General features: G+C 50.3%; 2 protein-coding genes across 6 annotated transcripts; both read right to left on the bottom strand.

Annotated features, from left to right (window-relative positions):
* Positions 1-255: 255 nt before the first annotated feature.
* RAB1B (RAB1B, member RAS oncogene family) lies at positions 256-8,092 on the bottom strand. Its single transcript, XM_080911756.1, has 6 exons — positions 7,990-8,092; positions 6,234-6,306; positions 5,902-5,997; positions 5,710-5,805; positions 1,720-1,851; positions 256-1,624 (listed from the first exon to the last, which is right to left on the bottom strand). The coding sequence occupies exons 1-6, from the start codon at positions 8,001-8,003 to the stop codon at positions 1,430-1,432; spliced, it is 606 nt and encodes a 201-aa protein (XP_080767882.1). The 5' UTR covers positions 8,004-8,092; the 3' UTR covers positions 256-1,429.
* Positions 8,093-8,822: 730 nt separating this feature from the next.
* KLC2 (kinesin light chain 2) lies at positions 8,823-19,323 on the bottom strand. 5 transcript variants are annotated; one of them, XM_080911173.1, is made up of 16 exons: positions 19,163-19,323; positions 18,241-18,515; positions 15,453-15,683; positions 15,292-15,361; positions 14,275-14,497; positions 13,342-13,429; positions 13,136-13,237; positions 12,879-13,052; positions 12,652-12,751; positions 11,439-11,488; positions 11,272-11,339; positions 10,794-10,902; positions 10,549-10,704; positions 10,351-10,475; positions 10,179-10,236; positions 8,823-9,759 (listed from the first exon to the last, which is right to left on the bottom strand). In XM_080911173.1, exons 2-16 carry the CDS (start codon positions 18,466-18,468, stop codon positions 9,676-9,678), a joined length of 1,866 nt encoding a protein of 621 aa, XP_080767299.1. In that variant the 5' UTR covers positions 18,469-18,515; positions 19,163-19,323; the 3' UTR covers positions 8,823-9,675. The 5 variants fall into 5 exon arrangements, with proteins under 5 accessions (XP_080767299.1, XP_080767297.1, XP_080767300.1 ...); XM_080911171.1 differs by having other exon boundaries at positions 18,241-18,479; XM_080911174.1 differs by having other exon boundaries at positions 19,180-19,316.
* Positions 19,324-23,177: the final 3,854 nt, after the last annotated feature.

Below are 23,177 nucleotides of genomic sequence, written 5' to 3'. Positions count from 1 at the left end.
CTTGTACTCCTGTCCCAGTGGATGTTGGTGGCTCACCTGATAGCCTCCTGCCAGCTTCCCTCTGACAGATCCGTGCTGGGCCCTTGGGGACATCCCACAGCTGCACAGCAGGCTTTCCCAGCCCCAGTATGTGGGTCAAGGGCTTTTACTAGCAACTTAAGATACAGTCCAAGCCAGGACCCCCTGTGTATAGAACACCAGACTCTGGACTCCAGTTCCACCCTCGGACCATAGATCACACTCAATCACCACAGCTTCCTTGCAAAAACCCTTGGCTTATCCAAGGGCCAGTGGAAATTTATTTTTTTCATCCTTTTCCATCTTCCCCCAAGTGGCTTTTCCTTGCAAAATGCCTGACATGACACCAGAGGGGAACCTGGGAGAAGAGGCTCCCTCCCAGAGGGGCAGCCCAGGGACTTAAATACACACTGAAGGGGAGGGCAGGTTGTAGGGTAAGACTGGCAAGAGACAGCACAAAGGGCATGGCTTCTTAGGTAAAGACCAAGGTTTTCTACAGGAAGCTGTGCCAGAGGGTGGGGGCCAGTTCTGAGTTGGAGGGGGAAGAGTCCACAACCCCAAGTTGCACCCACATTCCCCAGAGAAGTAGGTCTGGCCCTGTCAGGCTCTGAGGAATGGAGGAAGAACAGGCCAGATGTGCTGCTTTGGAAAAGGGAGGTGGTGCTGGCAGAGTGAGGGTTAAGGCTGGTACCCGGCCTTTGGCAAGGTGGGCCTTCCGCCTCCACTTTCCTCGGGGACAAAGGGGCTCGGTGGGCAGGCAGCACATGGGCCTGGCTCTGGCAGGGCAGGGGGAGGCAGGAGCAGGCTCCCTCCGGCTTGAGACACAGGCCCAGCACAGCCATCCGCCCACCTACCCTAGATGTGCTCAAGACCTAACTGCAGCTGGACGGCTCAAGCTGTGTGTGGGAGCGGTGGAGTGAGGCAGAGATGAGGAAAAGGTGGCTATTGGGCTCTTGCAGCCCTGTCACCTGTCCTGAGGTCCAATGAAGGACCCTGGATCTAAGGCCCTGGATCCCCTGGCTACTGCCTGCACCCAGGGGCAGCAGAGGCAGGGAGACCCTCGCTATTGGGAAGAAAGAAAAAGAGAAACCCAGTGCAGCATACATGGGGGTGAGTGACAGACAGCGGAGCCCTCATTCCAAAGAAAGGTGCGTGGTGGGCATCTTTTCAAGGTACCTAGAGGCAGCAGCAGAGCAGTCCCTATGACCACCCCAGCCACAGGCTCTGCATGTCCTCCATGGGGGGCCCTGACAGGACTGGGACTCAGAGCAGAAGGCAGATGGGCCAGAGGAAGATGGGGAGCCCAGGACACCCCAAAGCTACAGACTCAAATGCCCTAGGAGAGGGAGGCACTTCCTGCCCCCTCCAGGGGCATCATCTGGAGAAGGTGCCCCTCTCCCAAGTGCCCCTCCTAGCAGCAGCCACCACTAGCAGGCTTCACAGGAGTGCTGTCAATCTTCAGGTTGGGCCGTTCACCCCCAGAAGCTGCTCCTGGCCCCATCCTTTTTTTGATCTCTGCAGCCATTGTCATGAATGCCTGCTCAACATTGGTGGCATTCTTGGCACTTGTCTCCAGGAAGGGGACACCCAGAGAGTCTGCAAATTCCTGCCAAGGGAAGAAGAGAGAGGAGCAAGGGAGAGAAGGGGTGAAGGCACATGGGCTCCAAACCCCAGAGAGCCAGGGAGGGCCTGCTCACTCACCTTGGCTGTGGTATTGTCCACGACCTTCTTGGTGGTGAGGTCACTCTTGTTGCCTACCAGGAGTTTATTGACATTCTCACTGGCGTAGCGATCTATTTCCTGCAGCCACTGTTTCACGTTAGCGTAGGATTCCTAGGCATAGTGTCCAAAGTTATTGAGTACCCAAACCTAGGGCCTACCCAGGCCTAGAGAACAGGGCTCCTTTGAAAGGTAGGAGCCCTGAGCATGTGGATTCAGATAAAGTTTTCCCCTCCAGGTTTAGCTTTCCCCTGGTTCTCTTCCATGTGGAAACCTGAAAACCAGAACCAGAGCAAAGTAGCTGCCAGCCAGTAGCCATCACCTCAATAGTTACCTGGACCTGTAAGCCATTTCTGCTTCCTACAGTTCTCTCTTCCTAAACCACTCCTGGGAAGCCAAAGGCATCAGAAGAAAGGCAGATGACACCAGGCATGGCTGATGCAGGAAGATCACAAGTTTGAGAGCAGCCTAGGGAACTTAGTGAGACCTTCTCAAAGTAAAAGTAAAGAAAAGGGGGGCTTGGAGAGACGGCTCAGACGTTAGAGCACTGGTTCAGTTCCTACCACCCACAAAGCAACTGTCTGAAGCTCCAGTTCCAGGGGATCTGACACCCTCACAGATATACATAAAGGTAAGGCACCAATGCACATATAAAAATAGTCATTAAAAATAATGAAAAGGAGCCAGGCATGGTGGGCACACCTCTATTCCCAGCACTTAGGAGGCAGAGGCAGATGAAGCTCTAAGTTCAAGGACAGCCTGGTCAGTTCTAGGACAGCCAGAGCTACCAGAAAAATCCTTTTCACCACTCCCCTAAGCCTGCCTCTCCTCCCCCAAAAAGCAGGCATTTCATGACTGAGCTACATAATCTCCTGCCTTTACATTTTGAAGCTTTGGAACCCATGGGAAGTGAAGGTTCCTCACGGGGCAACTCTGGCTAGTCAAGGAGATAGGTCCACCCACTTCTGACACCAAAATTTGCCTCACTGAGTCTCAGATTCTCCTAGCAGCTTGAACTTGTGCAAAGGATGGAATTTCTAGAAATGGGTTCAATCCAGAGCTATATTTCCTCTTCTGTTTAAAGTGTTTGCCTGCCTGCAAACATGTGTACCATGTGTATGGTGCATGTCCTTGGATGCCAGGAGAGGGTATCATCTCCTCTGGAATTGGGAGTTATAGAGACTTGTGAGCTACCATGTTAATGCTAGGAATCTAAGTCCAGGTCCTCTGTAAGAGTAGTGAACACTCTTACTGCTGAGCCATCTCTCCAGCTCCTGCTTTCCCATCTAATGTATATGTTGGCATGTCCTAAGCTGGACCCTATGCTGAAAGGAGGGGACATCATACATATACCTGCCTTGGGGTACTGGGGACCATAGAGAAACACCAATATACACATATGGCAAGCTGGGATAAAAAGCTAGCACTGAGCAGGCCCAGGATTATTACTAATCCTATCTATTGTGCAAGTATGGACTCAACTAATGTAAAAGCTACCAGCTGAGGAGACAGCATGTGCTAGAATGAGAGGTGTGGTGTCTTTGCAGGAGAGGAATTGGTGAGGTGATGAACTTGGCATAGTTATGAGCTAGTGGGATTTCTTAGATGAAGAGTACAGGGTCACACCTGTGTTCTGGAACGAGAACCTGGGCAGGACTAGAGCAGACCAACAAGATGCAGAGCAACTAAGACATGGATGGAGTATTCTAGAGTCCCTTTAAACCAGGGAACAAAGCAGGGAAAAGCACAGACTTAATCTTGACAGTCACCTAAGCCTGGTCATTTATTACATGTCCTTAGATATCTAGTCACCTGACCTTGGTCTCAGTTTCCTCTTTTGTACAGATAACACCTCCCAGCAGAACTGTGGTTTGCATAAGAATGAATGCAGGCCCTTCTCATAACAAGTGCTCAATTAGCAAGGGCTGCTATTATCCTCATCACCGCCATTATTATGAGGGGACAAATGTAATGAGGAGGAAAGAATAGAGGTGCCTTGAGACTAACTATGGAGAAGGGAAGTTTTCTGGCCAGCCTTACATGGATTATGTTACAAAATGAGGATGCAGGAGGCGGGTTGGGGAGATGGTGAGTCCAGTGCTAGAGTCTGAATCCTGCAGCTGGTGTGGAGCCCACAGAGGCAGCTGAAGGCAGGGAAGGGGCTTTGTTATCTTTTCTAGGATACCAAAGGCAAGTTACTGACACCTTTGGAAAACAATTTCTTCATATATGAAGCATGGTTCAACTTGATGCAAACCTAAACATCTGGAAAGAGGACATCTAAACTGAGGAATTGCCTCTATCAGATTGTCCTGTAAACTTACGGGGCATTTTCTTGATGGTTGGAGGGGTGGGGGACAGCTCACTGTGGGCAGTGTCACCCTTGGGCAGGATGCCTTGGGTAGTCTAAGAAAGGATGCTGAGCAACCTATAGGGAACAAGGCAGGAATTGTTTCTCTGTGGCTCCTGTTTAAATTCATGCCTTGGCTTCCTTTGGGGAAGGACTAAGATGAGACAAGCCTTTTCCTCACACCTGGTGTTTACTGTGCCAACCAAAAGCAAAGCAGAGCACAAGGACTTCCCATTTCAGCCACTGGGTAAGAACACAGAGGTTACGCCCACTATAGACACCAAGGGCCAGCAAAAGTACAGACACAGAGATGGAAACCTCTGGGACATCTGTACCGGCATAAGAATTCCAGAATACACAAAAGAATCCCAGAACACAAGGCAAAACCCAAACCACAGAAGTGGCTAGAGTCAGTCAGGATGGCCAAAATAAGGGTTAATGGGAAGTAAAAATGTGCCAATAAAAAAAGAACTAAAGAGGTCAGGGTTTAGCTCACTGGATGAGTGTATGCTTGGTTGGGGGCACAGGGGAGCTACAAACATTTTTAAGGAAAGAGAAGAAAACAAGTGCAAGAAGATGATTGGGTTTTTAGTAGTTAACTAAAGTCTTTGGTGACCTTTGTGTGTCACTAAGCTCACCCAGCTTGGAAGAGCTGGGAAGTAAAGGCATGGGTAACAAAGTCTCTGGACTGATTGTATTTCCATATCCCTGGGGATATGGAAGCAACAAGGTTTGGTAGAAAAAGTAAAGCAGGTGGATCGGGAGACTAGGCTTTTTATTAACTAGATGGAAGGCCCTTAGCAAGTTACTGCACCAGCCTGAACCAAGTCTTCGTCTTTAAGATGAGACTATGAGGGACCTCTCACGAGCATCAACAGACATTATAGGGCAGTGGTGCCTCGGACCTTTAATCCCTGCACTTGGGAGGCAGAGGCAGGTGGACCCCTAGGAGTCTGAGGCCAGCCTAGTCTATACAGATTGAGTTCTGGGACATCCAGGGCCAGAGAGAAATCCTGTCTCAAAATTACCACCACCACCAATTAGAAGCTAGGCATAGTGGTGGTTGCCCACTGACTCAGCCACTAGGGAGGCTAAGGCAGAAGGATCACTTAAGCTGAAGAATTTGGGACACGCTGGTAACAGTGGAACTCACATTTTATAGGGTAAACAACCAAGGAAATCTAAAGGCTACAGTGCCTATAAGCTGTAAGGCACTGTCAGGACAATTTTTGGCTGCTGCCAGTGATACATGACAGGAGCAGATAAAGGGTTTCAGAATTTCTGATTATACTGGGCTCCCTCATGTGTTGTCTAAAGTCTTCCAAGTGCTTCCGGAATCTGTAGACAGGAAGCATGGAACCAACAGTAACCAACCAGGTGATTAACTGCCACCAAACATGGTAGTCTGGAAAGTCTAGAATAAGGTGGCAAGAGCCATGAGGCCTGGTTCTATCAAGACTCCATGACAGGGCCTTGTTAGGATCCATTTCTGTGGCCTGTTGCCCTTTTTATGAAGCAATTTGGTATAGTGTCTCCCTTCCAGAAAGCTTAATAAAAATAAAAACAGGAAAAAAACGCAAGAATCACAACTCAAGGCTCAGGAGGTAAGACTGTAGGAGTACCTGGTCAGTGACGTCATACACCACAATGATGCCATGAGCCCCCCGATAGTAGCTGGAAGTGATGGTCCTGAACCGCTCCTGACCAGCTGTGTCCCACTACGAGTCAGGAGGAAAAGGGTAGGTCAGCCACAGGAGAAGTCTCACCCTAAGGAAAACACTTCTACTTGAGGGCTGGGGAAAAGCCATACTCACAATCTGCAGTTTGATGGTTTTGCCATCCAGCTCAATGGTTCGAATCTTGAAGTCCACCCCAATGGTGCTGATGTAGCTCTCTGTGTATGTGTCATCCTGAAAGGTTGTGGCTAGTGAAACACTGAACAGACAGGCTCCCAGGCCCTGCTGTGTTCCTCACTGCCAAATCTCAGGTCTAAGCACTCCAACTTGCAAGGCCTGGGCCCTTGCTGTGGCAGCTCCACATTCTTGGTTCTCAGGACATGCAACTACTGTGTTCTAAGTTGCCCCTTCTTCCTCCCAGTGGCCAGCCAAGACCCCAAGTGGATAATACAGGGGTGCTTCTTACTTACAGCAAACCGCAGGAGCAGGCATGACTTGCCCACGCCTGAGTCACCAATCAAAAGCAGCTTAAACAGGTAGTCACTGGCAAAAGAAGATGGGAAGGTTATGAAGGCAAGCAGGAAGTCCCCCCAAACCCCTTCCTGTAGTAAGCATGACAGCACTATAAGGCACACTTCTGCTTGGTCTACTATGGCGCTCACTAGATCCTTCTACTGTCCTGAAAAGGGACAAAAATAAATAAAATTGACCCTTACTATCCCCAATAATCTAGCACACAAAAACCTTCAGCCTGTGCCAAAACCTCCCACACACAGTTTGCTAAGAAATATGTGGTGCTGTTTGGTAGAAACTATTTAAGAAACTCACTCTAGGCCTTATAGTATGTCAGCCTAGGACCCCAAAATGAAAGCCTGACCCATGAAGTAAAAATAAATATAAAGCTGGGATGGAAGGTGGTGTGGTGTGTGTGTGGGGGGGTAGTTGGGGGCGAGGGGTGGAGGGTAGGCAGAGACAGATTTCTGAGTCCAAGGCCAGCCTGGTATATAGAGTGAGTTTCAGTATAGCCAGGGCTGCAGATGAACCCTGTCTGAAAAATCCAAAACAAAACAAAAAACAAATGTGAAAGAGTCCAAGATGAAGTCAGAAGAGGCAGTCAACAAGTGGCCATGGAAGCAGCCATAAATACTAAATTGTAGCTGGCCCTGTATGAAGTACTTGAAACACATCCTCTATAAAATCCCCGCAACAGTGCAAAGTGTTATTTCCAACTACTGAGAAAACCAGAGGTTACAGAAGGGAAATGACTTGCCCTAAGCAGTTGATAACTGCGAGACTAGAAATCAGGCCTGTCAGACTCCAAGCTCTTTGACAGCCGGTAGCCTCCCTTCTCTGTTCCCCTCCTAAGCCCACTACTGAGTTCAACCCTTCCTCAAGGAAATCTGAGGCCTAGTGTTGAGGAAGAAAAAGGAAGTGGAGAAGGGGAAGAAGATAATATGGGTGAAAAACTATGTTGGCCATTTACTCCAAAGGGTTTGAGTTTGAGGAATAAAAATTCCACTACAAGGGAGCAAGCAAATTCCACATTCTCCTAAAGTGCTTTGGCAGTGTGACAGGTGAGGAAAGCCGTGTGACAGTGGCACTGGAGGCCTGAGCAAAGGTGAGAGGACAGAAAAGGACAGACCGCCAGGAGCAACATGCCAGCGCCACCCAGACAGGGCAAATGGTAACATCAGAGGAAAGGACCTAAGGGGATGTGAATCAAGCAGGGACTTCGGGGGTCCCCTCTTGTCTGGTCAACTTCTAGGCCAGCCCCGGGACTGAGGCTCCAGAAGAAAGGCAAAGGCAAAGAGGTTCACAGCCCAAGTGAAAGTACTCGACTCTGGAGACCAGAAACTATTGTGATGGGCTCCAAACCGCCTGCCCTTGGTCAAGATGTGGGTGGGAAAATTGAAGCTCAGAGAAACAAAATCTTCAGGGTCACCTAACCGAAAAGGCCTATGAGGGCTGGTGCTGCGGGTTCCAAGTGCTGCCCATCCAGGATACAACCTCCCGGCCCCGGGCTGCAGAACTTGGGGTGTTGAGCCGGGGTCCTGGGGATCCCGGGGGGAGGGGCAGGACCCGGATGTAAGGGGGGGGTCAGCGGAAGAGGGACCCGGATGTGGGGGCGCCGCGCAGTTCTGACCAAGGCCAGACAACTTCGGCAAGCATATAGCCCCATAGTCAGGATCGAGGCTCCGCCGCACGGCGCGGGCGGGGCTCACTCACTATTCGGGGTTCATGGCGGCAGCGGTGGCCCGCTCGGTCGCTCCCAGTCGGCTCTGCTCCGCCTCCCGTTCCAAGATGGTGGCCGCTCCGCCCTAGAGGCCCCGCCCGCGCCGCGCAGGCGTAAATACTTCCGACTCGGGTTGCGCCGCGCTGCCTTGCGGAACCTGTAGTTTCCATGGATAGTCCATTTGTCACTGCTGCGCAGGCGCAACCCAGGGAACCTGAGCGGTCTACGTCCAGTAGCCACCAGCGAATAGACTTCTGGGGTCTGTAGTCTTCTCAACCCCTGAACCGACCCAGCCAAAAAAAAAAAAAAAATCTTCGCAAGGTTACCCAATCCGCAGGTGCATGTTCTTGTTTAGCACCGGGTAGGTATGGCTCGCCTGAGATGGGCAACCACCTTTACCCTCTCAGTTCGCAGACTGAAACTAGAAGATGCGAGGTATTTAGGACCAGAAAAATTTGACTTATTCAGCGTTCTTTGTGGAATGGGCACTCTGCAGTCCTAGTACCAGGGTTACGTGATCACTAGTATTACATATATGAAAAATCCTCTCAGGAAACTCGGTTCAAGAATGTATTAAGGGGCAGAAGTCATCACAGACGGAATTGTCTACACTCCCATTAGGGCATGTGTTAGGCGCAACCCCAATCTATAGCATCCTCCCAAACAGTTCAGGATAATGGTAGAGTATTATTAGTTCCAGCCTCGAGGGCAGGAAATGATATATGTGTGTGTATCCCACATTCCCGCAGCCTCTCCTAACTCCACCAGACTCTAGGGATGCTCATGGGCTCTGGGACTCCTCAAAACAAGCCCGGTTCAGGTTCAAATCGTTTTTATTTCTACAGCAACATCCGAAAATAGAGAGCGACAGCCTTACCCAACAAATGGGGTAGCCCCTCCTACAGTGTGTATGGGGGAGGGGGACATCAGAAGCTGAGGCAAGGGAGGCTTGGCAGGATGGCTCAATGGGCTGTGCCCAGGGTGGGGTCAGGCCATGCCTGGGCGGGGCTGGGTGGGAAGAACAGTGCATTAAGTCCCGGAGGTGGCACAGGGCCCCGTGGTGTGGGGGTCCAGGCATTTGCAAGGTGGAGTGGAACTAATCCCTCCAAGATCAGGCGAAGAAGTCTAGGGATCCCTTTTGGGAGACTCTGGTTTCAGAACTTGGAGCTTGGGAGATACCACCACTGGGAACGGGGTGATTTAAGGCCTGGGCGGTACCACTGGATAAGAGAGAGGCAGGTGGTGGCCCGGGAATACCGTGGACAGAGGGGAGGAGGGTTGAGAGGAGGGCTGAGAGAATGACACGGCCAATAACTTATTTCTCTATATACAGAAGCAACGGCCGGAGTGGAGGGCAAAGGTGCTGAGGGGACAGCAAGTACTTAGTGTTCTTGGCTTTAGGACTGGGTAGGCAGGCCACCACTCCCACAGGCCCTGAACATGGAAAGGAAGAGGGGCCCCCTGCTGGAAGGAATAAATAAGGGGTAGAGCTGGAGCTGGCAGGCCCGTCCTCCAGGGCCTTGGCTGAGATGACAAGGGAGGAAGTTACCCTGAGATTGAACAGAAAAGACAGGGGTCCTTGGGAGGGGCAGGCAGGACAAGCAGCAGGCCCATGCGCAGGGCTGGGGGGAAGGAATCATGTCAGATGGAGGCTCTGGATACTGGTTGCCCCTTCAGCTTTAGCCCACGAGGGAGCTTCTTCGGGAGAGGTCCATGGAGCTGGAGCTCAAAGTGCGGCTGTCAGAAAGACCAGTGCCTCCAGGCTGTGGGCAGAGGATGTGTAGCTTAGTCCTAAACTGTTGGGAGTGAAGGAAGAGGAGGGGGAGCAGGACTCCAGAAGAGGAAGGGTTGATGAAAGGGTCAAACTAGGTCCCCTGTGCAAAATACAGCTAGTCAAAGACTGGCAAAAGTTAAAGTTTAGCTCACACCCAATGCCTGAGAGCTTCAAGTGGGTACTGTTAGACAGGATCTCTGCCCCCAAGGCAAGAGCTATGCTTCCCTTTACCTGACTTCTTCCTCCACTTGTTTCTACCAATCTCCTCCCAGCCCAAAGCAGGCCTGAAACCAGAGCACTTGCTGGATAAAGACTCAGCAGGGGAAGTTGGATGGGGCCATACACAGCAAACCCAGGACTACAAGCCTGGGTCTATGCTGCCTAGTACCAGAGGCCCTCCATTCTCACCTGGACTGGCTCTTCCACACTCTTGTTAAGGAAGTTGAGAGAGCTGGCCCTCTTCATCCTGAGAAAATCGAGGGCCAAGATTTGTTCATGGGGAGACAATAAAGGACACCAGGTTGGGTGTGGGAAGTCACTTGGGAGCCAACAGGATACAATCAGGGGGTCAGAAACTCACCTAGAGTTTGGGGGCTCCTGTGGGCCACCTCCCTGCAGCTTCCTCACCAGCATCTCACTGCTGCGTCTCAGAGCATCCCGGAGCTTCCCAAAGGAGCCACTGCGCCTCAAAGAGCCACTACCATCCTGTGGGGGAAAAACTGTCTCTAAGCCCTTCTTTTTTTACAGTCTTACAACCTATCTCAGCCTCTACACTCACCCCACTCCACTCAGCTGCAGGCCCTGATTCCTCCAGGTCAGACTCAGATCGAGGCCCAGCAGCCCCGGCCACATCTCTGTTGCCATGGCGATCTCGCCCTCGTCCACCATCTTTTAGCAGTTCTACCACCTTGGTCTGGCTGGCAGGATCCAGGCCCTGAAAGGGGGCGGGAAACATAAGGCCCTGACTGAAGCACACATGAAGCTTCATAGGTCTCTATGTACCCTCCACCACGGAAGCCCTACCTGTTTGCGGCTGCGGCTGGCACAATCTTCCAGTGTGTGTGCAGCCTCCAGCTTGCCTTGGCGCCGGTACAGGGCACCCAAGCTTCGTAGAGTGGTGTTGACTGTGGGACTGTGGACAGATATCAGGGAAGTCTCAAACTCTGTATCTAGCACAGACTACATGGGGCTCTAGGGAACAAACAGGCCATGCAGAATGACCCTGTGGTAAACCCACTGGTCTCTCCCATCCTGAAAGAACCACTTTAGGGCTAGAAACATTGTCCTCGTAGGACACTGCCACCAGGATCAGAAACTGGGAGACCCAGGAGTGAGTGAGCCAAGTTGTCGCAGTGCAGATAGTCTTTTTAGGTTAGGGCCTTGAGAGGTGAGCTAGCAGAAGAGAGGTGTCTGAGGAGTGAAAGGATAGTGTGAGGCCTGGGTTTCACTGCTCTTTCCTTGGTACTCACTCTACCCCTACCCCAGACCTATCAGCCCTCACCTGTCAACTTTACAGGCTTTGTACCAGCTGCCATACTCCCCATAGGGGGCGCTGTCTCGGCGCTTATCCTGAGGGAAAGACCAGTCAGAGATGGGAGTGAGCTAGGCTCCATACATCCCAGCACCATACCCTCCCCACACTCACAAGCTGCCCACAGTGCTGCTTACTTTGCTCTCTTCTCGCTCCTCTGCATGCATCCAGATGGGCTTGTTCTCTCCTAGAAGGAAAGGACTATTACCTGACTGCCATATTGGACTGCATATGGGAGTAATGTCTGGGTAAGGGGACAGTGCTACATAGGAAAGACCCAGATTGGGCTTTGTTGAATAGAACAAGAAGACCCTCCTCTGGACCCAGATGAACAGGCCACATTTTTATTTAAGTGGCTATAAATGAGGTAGAGCAGGAGTAATGGGGCAGGCCCTTATGTACCTTAGACCAGAGACTGGTGATAGGCCTGAATAAGGAGCAAGGGTAAGAAATGGGGATCAGGAAATGGCCAGAAGGTGTTCGAAGAAGGAAAAACAGTTGGGCCAGCCTTCAAAGTGAGCAGGAATTGTCATTTAGAGAAAGAGAAGACTGGGTGTAGTGGTGTATGCCTTTAGTCCCAGGACTCAAAGGCAGAGGCAGGTGGATCTCTGTGAGCTTGTAGCTAACCTGGTCTACATACTGAGTTCCAGGACTGCTGCAGGAATATTTAATTGTATCTGGCTTATTTCTTTATCGGCCCCACAGTCTCACTCCACGAGCACCGCTTAATATGGAGCCGGTGCACAGACTCTGTCACTCAGTCTGCATGACGCCCCTCTACACGATTCTCTTCCCAAGTGGTTCACTCCACCTGCCCTACTGCCTCCATCCCGGGTGGATTTACGGCCCTGTCATCTTCTCTCCTCCATCTCCTGTCACAAACATCTCTTCAAAGCCTGGTAACTTTACAAACGGGTTTATATAATAGATTCTCAATTCACAAACCCTCTACACAATAAAATGGACAAAGGTACAAACTGCCCTTCTACATGAGATAGAAGACATATAAAATCCCTTAAAATATTCCTATCTACCTATTGCCAGTTACGGCCACCAGGAACATTGACTGCTGCAACACAGGTCAGCCAGAGCTACATAGTCAGACCTTGAGAGAGAGACAGAGGCAGACAGACACAGAGAGATACTGACTCAGCAGGGGGGTTGCCAATTTGTCTGGTCAGGGCATTGAATTGGGTGTGTGGGTTCCTGTAGATACCATCCATAGGAAAGTCTGGGCTTCTGCTAAACTCTAGGCAAGATGGCTTGCAAGGCCAAGTACTGTGCTGGTTACTCCCGGCTAAGTAGGCTTGTGTTAAATGAACCAGAGGTTCATGGCAACTATGGACTCACCATTGACTGAGCCAAACTCCTTCTCATGGGCGCGGGTAAGGATCTCCTTGTACAAGGTCTCTGCATCCTGGTACTTGCCCTGTTTCAGGTAGCAGGAAGCCTGGATGGGAAAGACAGTGGGTAAGCAGCATGCACGGAGCTTAGTTTTCCATTTCCTTCTTCCTAGACATCAGCCCTCCCCCTCCCTGCTTCCTTCCTTTCCAGCCTCCCACCCAGTTCCAGAGCACCAGGTTGTTCTTGGTCTTCGCCACATTGGGATCATCAGGACCAAGGCGTGTGGCGTAGATCTCCAAGGCTCTCCGGTAGTAGTATTCCACTTCCTCAGCTTTGCCCTGGTTCTGGCACAGCAAGGCCAGGTTGCTGAGCTGCTTGGCCACATCTGGATGGAACTTGCCTAGGACCTGTTAAGAGTCAGTGGCTAGGTTCAGAGCTGCCGAGATTCTACTCCCGTCTGTTTAGCACTCTTGGCCCTGCCTGCCCCCACCTTTTCCCGGATCTCCAGTGCTCTCTTGCACAGTGGCTCAGCCTCTTTGTACTTGCCCCGCTTGCCATACAAAACAGCCAGATTGTTGAGGGTCGCAGCCACCTATGTGTGGAAGAATAGAGGTGCCTTCACTTAGGGCTCTAACAGGCAGGGGATCTGGAACTTAATGGTGGTTGGAAAGAACACTTAGTCTAATTCTTACTCACAGCTGGGTGGTCCTTGCCCAGTGTCTTTTCCCGGATAGCCAGGGCGTCATTGAGCAGGTGAGCAGCATCCTTGTACTTATTCTGGTCCCTGGGAGCAGGCAGAACATTCAGGAATGTCCTCCAGCCTGAAGCCTGCCCCCAGGGGCCCGTAGTCCCCATAGGCACTCCTCCTGGGGTCACTGATGAGTGGATATGATAGGAGTGCAACTCAGAGCATGGGAGGCCTAGACAGCCCTACCCTTGACAGCTCTGAGGATGTTAGACAGTTTATCACAATTCACTAAGGACACAGCTTCATACCCAGGCCCCTGAGTAACTCAACTTTAAGCGATCCCCAGTGCCTTGGCTCACTGTCTCTTTCTGCCACAGAAATCCTTTCACCCATCATGAGTTGTCTTCTCTGGTCTTTTTCCTCTCTTTCCAGGGTTCCATGTATCCCAAGTTAACCTTAAATTAGGTGTAAAACCAATTCCCGGTGGTCTGGCTCCTACTTCCTAAGTGCTTACAGTGTGTACCACCACACCTGGCTTCTAACTCACTTTTCAAAGCCCATCCTCAAGTCTTGGTGACTGAAGAAGCTATGACTCCCAGTGACTTGTGTTCTCATGTCACCCTTGCTATTATCCACAGCCAAGCTTTTACTTTTTTGTTGGTTTTTTTCAAGACAGGATTTCTCTGTGGAGTCCTGCTGTCCTGGAACTCATTCTATAGTTTAGAGTAGCCTCTAACTCAGAGATCCTCTTTTCTCTCTCTGCCTCCTTGAGTGCTGGAATATCACTGCCTGGCCCAACCTCTTCTTCAAACTCTGACAGGTTTATTTCCAACTGGAGGCCAGCTTTACAGAGGCCTGTTCACCTTTCTGTTGCTCAATTGTCCCTTGAGACACTTACAGGGAAGGATGCAGGTGTGCCCACACAGCCAGGGGTCCCTTACCGATAAACCAGTGCCAGGATGTTCAGCATGGTGGCCACATCAGGGTGGTCATGGCCTGATGTCTTCTCCAAATCCTCCAGTGCCTGCTTGCAGAGGGGCACGGCCACCTCATAGCGGCCTTGTGAAGCATACTGGATTACCAGATTGTGGAGGGTACGTAGCCGTGCTGGGATTTCATAGCCCCCATGTTGTGCAGCTACATCCCCTCCTCCAGGGCTGGGGGCTACAGGGCCAAGGGTAGGAAGTTAGATGTGCCTTCTCCTTTCTGAGCTAGGCTGGCATATACCAGCTGTACCTTTTGTTCATGTGTACCTGGGCAAGTCACCAATATGCCTCAACTTCTGAATTTACAGAGTAGGTTTAGCTATTGCACAGGAGTGAGTCCTATTCCTCATCTCATCTGCATTACATTGTAAGTGAGACATTGTGGCCCAGCTCAGCAAGGCTCTGCATGGTTTTTCTTTGTCTAAGGAGGCCCAGAGAGTAACTGACTGTCAAGCCAGGTTCAGATCTACCAGACCTGCTAAGCATGACACTTGCTTTCCACAGAGCTCAGGGATATGAGATGCAACAGGGAAGATTTGAACTTGCCCTTTTTGTTTCTTTTTTTCTTTCTTTCTTTCTTTTTTTTTTTTTTTTTTTTTTTTTGAGACAGAGTTTCTCTGTGTAACATCTCTAGCTCCTCTGGATGGCATCTAACTCACAAAGATCTGCCTGCCTCTGCCTCTCCAATGCTGAGATTAAAGGTGTGTTCCACCACTGCCTAGCCAAGACTTGCCTTTTAAACTCTAACATGGTAGTACACTGTGATGGAAAATGAGACAAAAAAAAAAAAAAAAAAAAAAAAAAAAAAAAAAAAAAAATCAAACCCAAAAACAAAAAAACAAACAAAAAACCCCCCAAAAAACAAAAAACCATGGGTCCCACTAACATCATTCTCCTATGACCTATAGGACTTACAGGACCTATAGAACAACTGTCCCTTTCTTCAGCTTAGAGCTAACCACCCTTTTGTACCTGGGCTCTGTTCGTCTTCATTGGGAAACAGGTCATCCAGGGAGTCTTTGGGAACATCACCCTTCTCCTCCTGGAGAGGAAGGCAGGAATGAGTGTCAAGACAAGACAGCACAGGTGTCAGCAGGCACGTGAGGACTGGATACTGGCCAGCCGGGGCTCACATTTGGGGAAGCATCCTCATCCAGCTTTCGGATCTGACTCATGAACAGCAGGTGCTGCTTCTCTTCCTCCAGCTGAGCCACTGCCTGCTCACTGCGCTGCAGCTTCTGCTGTGTCCCTGCCAGCTCCTCACGCAACCACTGGTTCTCTTGGACCAGGCGCCGCACCTGAGCACGCAGCTTCTGCTTCTCTGACTCCACAGCCCCCAGATGGCTTGATAATGCCAGGATCACCTGTGCAACCAGACCAGGGCCATCACTTTGCCTGTAATTGCAGCCTCAGCCACTGGGGGGCCAGTGAAAGGTCAGGCCCTGGCTGAGCAGTTACCAGGCCTGAGTGGTAACTGCTCCAGGACCACAGACCACAGTCTAGAGCTCAAACACAAGTGTAGGTTTGGTAATTTTGATGGCCAAGATCCTGTGGGATCTGAGCTCCCAGACTCTCCTTTTGTTTCCCTTCGGTTACATTCTACCCACTGAAGCCATGACCAATAATCAGTGCTTCTTGTCTAGGTCTAGCAATTGTTCAAAGAGCCCTGACAGGTGGCTGAAAGGCCACAAAAAACCCTCATCCTAATCCACAGATGATACATAGCCCTGTCTGCCTGCTGAAGGGACGGGAAGCAGCATGTGCCCTAAGTCTCTAAAGGGTCTGAGGAACCACCCCAGGGACAGGTAAGGGATCCACTGGCCTTAGTCTCGGCACCTAGCTCTTTTAACACCTGATGCCTGTCACGACTCTCCAGGTGACTGTCTGTCTTGGGCCTTGGTATAGGCTGTCTATGCTTCACCGACCAGGACTACTGTCTCTTTTCAGGCATGCTTTCCCTCTGTGCTATCTCCACTGCCTGGACCCTCTACACTCTGTTCCCTGTCTGAGAAAGACCTGCTTACTAGTGAAAGTAGAGCCCTGCACACCATCTGTGTACCTGACAGCTTAGCGGCTGAGGAGGTAACACATTGCCTTTCCAGAAGGTTGGAGTGTAGGGCCCTGCATTTTCTAACTAATTAGCAAACTTTTTTAATTTTATTTTTTCATTTTTTTAAGACAAGTTTTCTCTATGTAGCCCTGGTTGTCCTGGAACTTGCTCTGTAGACCAGGCTAGCTCTACTTGGCTGTTAGAAAACATTTCAAGGGATAGGTATTTCTATAACCACTAAGCTTTAAAAAAAAAAAAAAAAAAAGGCCAGATGGCCCATGCTTTTAACTCCAGCACTCAGGAGGCTGAGGCTGGTGGATCTCTGTGAGTTCATGGCTAGCTTGATCTACATAGTGAGTTCCAGGACAGTCAGGGGTATGTAGAGACCCTGTCTCAAAAACAAACCAACAAAACAAGTCATCAACCAACCTGTAAGCATATACAATAGATGGCATGACCACTATGTGTTTTGAGGGTTGGGGGTTGGTATGGGTTTTTAAACAGTTTTTTTTTGTCTGTCCTGAAACTCACTCAGTAGTCAAGGGTGGCCTTGAACTTAAGAGATCTGCCTGCCTCTGCTTCCCAAGAGCTGGGATTAAAGGCATGTGCCACCATGCCTTGCTTGGTATTTTAAAGACAAAGAAATCAAGACAATACAAGCTCCCCAGAACTTATGGATCCAGGCAGTGGCTTGGCCAAGAACCAAGGAAAACAAAACCCTTCTCTATCCAACAGTCCACTATATGGGGACCTAAACAGAACTCCTAAAGGCTCCATAGCCTTTTGTCCTGAAAGTTGCTAAAAGCACAAACATCTAGGAGTTGCGCTGTCCCTCCCCCTTCATCCCTGGGTCTTGTTGAACCTTCTTCCAGAGTATCTAATTCAAACTTCCATCTATTTAAAGCCTAGCAGTGGCTTCCTAGTCACTTGTTTCAAGAGTCTATGCTTGACCTACTAAGTTAACTCTCCACAGCTCATAGAGAGATTCCAGACTACGTCTTCTGCTTGTTACCCCCTCCACAGGCTTCCTGATGGCTTCTGCTTCCCCACAGGCCTCTAGTATCCCTTTCTCCCTCTCTGTAAGATCTAGTTATAACATTCTTGTCTCACTTCAAGCACATGACTTTTCCTACCTTGATCTTTACACATACAGATCTCCTCTACTTGCCTCTTTTGGAGACCAGTTCATTTCTTCCTTCAGCTCTTGAGTTAAAGTCATCTCAGAGAAGTCTTGTCTGATCAATAGAGAAGACTCCTTCTATAAACTATCACAAAATCTTATTGCCCTGGGAGCACTGATCACAATGTTTCAAGTAATTAATTGAGTGTGTGTATGCTTCTCTTCTCCTATTGTACTAGGGGAAAAATCATCTTAGTATTTTTTGGAGGGGGCAGTAAGGTGAACCAGGATCTTACCATGTGACACACAGTGGCCTGGAACTTGGAACCCTACTTCCTTCACCTCTCAAGTGCTGGGATTACAGACACCATGTCCACTGAGGACAAAGATCTTGTCTGCCTTGTTGAATTCTGTATCCTCACCATTAACATACTGCCTGACACATACTAAGTGTTAAGCTATAGAACTTAATTAATTAATTAATGCATAATTGAATTGTGAAGGGAGGTTACTAAAATATTTCTGTTCTGTCATCCAGTTTGTTAGGTACAATAAGACCTGAGTGGCACCGCTCTGTGTAAGGTAAGGGTGCCCACTGGGGCAGGGCTGACATTTCCAAAGTGTATTCATTTAACATTACTTATTGTCCTAAAGTGACGCTCCAAGAGAAAAGTGTTTCCTTGCTGAGGGTGTTTCTACATTACCAGGGCCATTCCAGTAATCTTCCACCATAGCCCCAACACTGACCTACCTGAGCCTCCCCGAGCCCCAGCTCGATGGCCTCCAGGGAGCGTCGCAGGAGGTGGCAGCGCTCCTGTGAGCCCGGCTCAGCTTCACCTGCCTCATGAGAAGCTAGGGGAGCTAGAAGGGCACGATGCTCCCCTCGAAGGGTCTCTAAACCCTGGATAACCGCCTTGGTGCCCAGCACTATCTCGTCCTGACTCAGCTTCTCCTCTCGAGGAATCACCATCGTGGCCATGGTCGTGCTGTCTGTGGAAGCAAGAGGTGGGGCAGGCGGACGCCGGGCTTAGAGCCACACCGCCGTCCACCCCAAGTTAGGTAAACACCGGGAGGTTCCCGGACGCCTAGGTCCCTAGGAGCGTCCAGATCCCTCAGCCCGCAGTCTTCGCCGTGCCAGCACTCGACCTACAGGGGGCGCGCCAGGCTCGTTTAGCCTAGGGAGACGCATTGCGGTGAGGCTGAAGTGAGGCTGGACCCTGATTCCGCCCCAGACCACCGGCTCAGGCCAGTTTACGTAAAGCCCAGCCTTGGGGGTTTTCAGAACTGTCCTAATCAGGACGCAGAGCACAAGGGCATTGTAAGGCGTTCCCAAGTCAGAGACTACAGGCCCTCTGGGTAACTGGGTCTCAGCCCGGGCGACAGCACCCTTCCCCAGGGCAACCGGAACCATGAACCCCTCCCTCAGGGCAGGCCGAGCCCAGACAACTGGTCCCTGCCTCCGCTGCTGCAAGGAGGCTGAGGTCTTTAGTTTCGGGACAGGTTTCTGCAGGCCGCGCCCACAACGACCCCTCCCACAGGCTGGCCAAAGGTCCGCAGACCCTCCCTAGAAAAGGCCGGATTCCCCACCCCAGCCCAGGACCGCGCCCCCTCCCCGCAGGCCGGTCGGGTCCTCCCACAGGCCGCGCCCACGACGACTCCTCCTCTAGGCCGACCTGCCACTGCTTCTCACCGTCCGGCCTGACCGGGTCTCCCGGCCCAACCGGCCCGCGCCGACCTGCACCTTCTGCTTTGACCCGGTTCCGGCTCTTGCTCCAGTCCCGCTTCACCCGGATCCTCGACCGTGAGCTCGTCTCTCTGCCTCCATCCCGCCGGCCTTCCCAGCAGTCCCCGCGCCGCCTTAAAGGTGAAGCCGCTACCTCGGCGGCGTCGGAGGGGGCGAAACACGTTCCAGCCGGCCAGCTCGCTGCCTTAAAGGGGCCCCGCGGGCCTGGCCGGCTTCGGGGTGGGGCCAACTCAGACGGGACGCAGAAGGGGCGTGACTGGACTCGCCCCCTCGGACCAAAGCTTCCTGGTCTGTTCCCTCTGGGGCGCTCAAGGCCCGGACCAGCGTGACCGAGGATCAAGGAAAAGGCCCGACCTCCTGAGATTCCAGAACGAGTCAGTCCACCTCGATTGACTGCTATTTGTCAAGTGTTTTTGTTGATGTCTTAGTGCATTAACTTAATGCTCACAAAGGGCTGTTGAGGTGGGTGCTGCCATTACCCACCTCTCACACATCTGACACCATTTCAATTCCCCCATTCCCCCCCTCCCTCCCCGCATTCATTTTGTCTGTAGAGACTCGCCTCTTTCAGGCTTCGGAGTTGATTGTGTCTCTGTAGGGAATACTCGGCATCTAGGTTTGTTTTGTGAGGGAACAGAAGGAGGCTCCTAGTTAAATGGGAGAAAGCGGTGGAAAGGAGCATGTGGAGATCGGTGTGGTAGGGAGAAGACACATGTCCCTGAGGGGAACATCTACAGACACTGCTGAGCAGATAATGAAGTCAGACAGTGTCTTTGGTTTGTGGTGGTGTTATTGGGGGCCTAGGATTAGGTGTCACTAACTCGGAAAGAAAGACCTCTGTGCTAGCTAGTTTTATGTCAGCTTGACACAAACTAGGGTCATTGGTAAGATGGGAATCTCAGTTGAGAAAATGCCTCCATAATATCAAACTGCAGGGAAACCTGTGACATTTTCTTAATGATTGTTGTGGGAGGGCCCAGGCTAGAGTAGGTGAGACAAGAAAGCAGTTCTGAGCAAGCCCAGAGATGCAGTCCCATAAGCAGCACTCCTTCATGGGCTCTGTCTACTTCAGCTTTCTCTGCCGGTTCTGTCCTCTTTGGGTGTCTGTCCTGACTTCCTTCACTGGATGAACAGTGCACAGTGCCCTAACTAGGACAACTTCTTTGGTCGCTAGCCTACTAGATTCTACAGTGCTCTTTCAATCTCTACCCGACACCCACTTGATGCTGACTACAGGAGCCTTTCTAACATTGTTCTTGTTTTGCCTTCTAGGTCGTTACCTGCTGGTTGGGACCTGAGGTAGCTCAAGAGAATATGGTAGCACTCAGTAGGTGCTACTTTACGAAAAGTGGGGGAAGGGGAGGGGATTGCTGGAAAGATAGTTCAGTGGTTAGGGATTTGTGTCTCTTGCTGAGGACTTGAGTTTCATTTTCAGCACTCATGTGGCTCACAACCATCTTTACCATTTCCAGGGCATAAAAACACCTGATTTTATCAGGCACTAGGAACTCATGTGGTGCACATACATACTTTCAGGTGAAACACTCATACACATAAAAATAAATGTGAAAGAAAAAAGTCAGAGAGATACACTTGCCTTTGACCAGTCCTTCCAAACCTACATTTGGTCTCATTTTCTGTAACAAGGGCCAGCACCACCTTCACCCAACTTCTTGGTTGACAAATCTGATGGCAAAGATCACCACCTCCATCCCAGGGACAAAAGCCACACAGTGAGAACTGGTATAGGCATCTCAGGGACCTGGGGGTTATCTTGAGTAGGGGTTAGGCTCAGGCCCAGATAAGAAGGTTTGCCATCTTTCACAGAAAGATTGTCCTGGACCCTTAACAGGGGGCTCACTCTCTTCTCCTGAGATACTCTAAATATTAGTAGTTCAGGTTGGCCTCAGATCTGCTATGTAGATAAGGGTAACCTTGAACTTCTGCATGCTATCTTTCCCCAGGTGCTGAAATTACTACTATGACCAGGTTTATGACTTGCTGGAGACCAAACCCAAGGCTTCCTGCATGCTAGGCAAACTCTGCAGACTAAGCTACAGCCCTAGTTGAAAAGGTTACTTTTTACTTAAATAATACCAAAGTGCCTTCCTCATGAACTCACAGCTTCCATCTGCAGCTGTACTCTCTTCCTCATCTAGGCTGGTCCCATGTCTTTTGCTGACCCTTCCCCTTCTGTCAGTCCAAATGCTGCTCCAAACATGGCATCCTGGGGCCCAATGATCCAGAATAAGTGAACTGTGTAGTCACCAAATGATGGGGGCTAGGGATCTGTACACTTGTGCCATATGCATTTGCCTAGCATATATGAAGACCTGGGTTCAAAACTCAACGTAGCAAATATGATCTTTCTACTCAAAGCCCCAGGTCAGTCTAAGTGTGGCAGCTAGTCTAATAAGTCACCAAGTTATCACATTTCCTCAAGAACCCACCAGGTTCTCCTTGATCTTTTTTGCTGCTTCTATAAGAGATTTTTATTACATTTCAAAGATTACCTTGTAAGGAGTGGTGGTGCACGCCTTTAATCCCAGCATGAGAGTCGTGGATCTGGGAGTTCAAGGCCAGCCTGGTCTTTCTTTTTTCTTTGTGGTTCTTGTTTTTTTGATAGGGCTTCTCTGTGTGTGTGTAGCCCTGGCTATCTGGTTGTCCTGCAACTCCCTTTGTAGACCAGGCTGGCCTCAAAGTCACAGAGATCTGCCTGCCTCTGCCTTCCTAAAGTACAGGGATTAAAGGCATATGCCGCCACCACCACCTGGCCAAGGGAACATTTTTATCCTATTGCTCTCAGGCAGCTAAGACTCCCAGTGAGCAGTTCTTCCCTCTGCATCTCTAGTCCAAATAGTTTGTCATTGAAAGTGGGTAAGGAAACGAACATGGAGGCTAAGTGGCATGCCGTTGCTGCTGTGTTGGCATAAATGTGCATACTGTTGATTTACCTGCAGCCAGGTGCCCCAGATGGAAAGCTGGAACTGGAAAGTACCCACCCACCACCGTTGTTCCTTCTGCTTTTCTTCACACATAACAAAGGGACTTATTCCTTTTTATCACCTTGTCTCAGGTAAAGAAGGAACAATGTACACTCTTGCGTTGTGGCTTTTGTTGGTTCAAGCAGAGGCTGCTGTGCAGGCTTTAGAGGTTTCCTTTGTGCTTTTCTTAGGCAGCTGGCCCTGGCCCTGTGTTGGACTTTTTTTTTTTCTTTCTGTTCTCTTTATCATGTTTTCTGTGCCTAACCTTGTCTGTGTTCAACCTTTCAGCTACTTGTCTTGTTATCTGGTCTCTGAGGATTACACTGTGCTCCCTGAGGGGACGGACTGTTGCTCTGTTCCGCTCTGCCCTGTGTCCCTCCACTTCCAGCTGCTGATTTCCTGCCAGGCTGCTGCTGATACTTAATAAATGGAGAAGAAAAAAGGAATTGGTTCAGAGGTGAGGTTCAGCTTCAGTTGTTTCTGTGGTGCTCAACAGGACACCCACCCATCCCCCAAGCCTGTGGAAGTTGTTATTGCTACTTAAAAAAAATTAATGTATGGGTAATTTGCGTGCATGTCTATCTGTACACAGAGCACCCAGAGGCCAGGAGTGGGTGATGGGGCTTCTGGAACTGGAGTTACAGACAGTGGTGAGCTGCCATGTGGGTGTTGGGAATTGAACCTGGGTCCTCTAAAAGAGCAGCCAGTGCTCTCCAGCCCCAACTATTTCTTAATATTATTGTGTTCTGTTTAATCACTCCACTGCTCCTCCCCCACCCCGCTGAAGTGTGCTTTGTCACATTCTTCTTTTTCCTGCTTTGCCACTTGAAATTTCTGTGGATTCACCCATAAGTGCTCAAGATTGGCAACAACTTAAGAAACTGTGTCTTCCCGTCTATGGACATTTCTGTGAGCTTTTTCTACAACTTGAGTCAGGTTAAATAAAGTCTACCCAGAGTT

Source organism: Micromys minutus (genome assembly GCF_963924665.1).
Source record: "Micromys minutus genome assembly, chromosome: 2".
Lineage (NCBI taxonomy): Eukaryota > Metazoa > Chordata > Mammalia > Rodentia > Muridae > Micromys > Micromys minutus.
This window is presented reverse-complemented; position numbering and strand designations above follow the sequence as displayed.

Coding starts and splice junctions, on each gene's coding strand:
- KLC2 (XM_080911173.1), bottom strand. CDS start 18,468: ATGGCCACGATGGTGATTCCTCGAGAGGAGAAGCTGAGTCAGGACGAG. Junction 10,705..10,793: donor CCAGCCGCAGCCGCAAACAG/GTAGGGCTTCCG, acceptor GCCCCCTTTCAG/GGCCTGGATCCTGCCAGCCA. Junction 10,476..10,548: donor CTGCAGCTGAGTGGAGTGGG/GTGAGTGTAGAG, acceptor TTTCCCCCACAG/GATGGTAGTGGCTCTTTGAG.
- RAB1B (XM_080911756.1), bottom strand. Junction 5,806..5,901: donor AAACCATCAAACTGCAGATT/GTGAGTATGGCT, acceptor CCTGACTCGTAG/TGGGACACAGCTGGTCAGGA. Junction 1,625..1,719: donor TGGACAATACCACAGCCAAG/GTGAGTGAGCAG, acceptor TTCCCTTGGCAG/GAATTTGCAGACTCTCTGGG.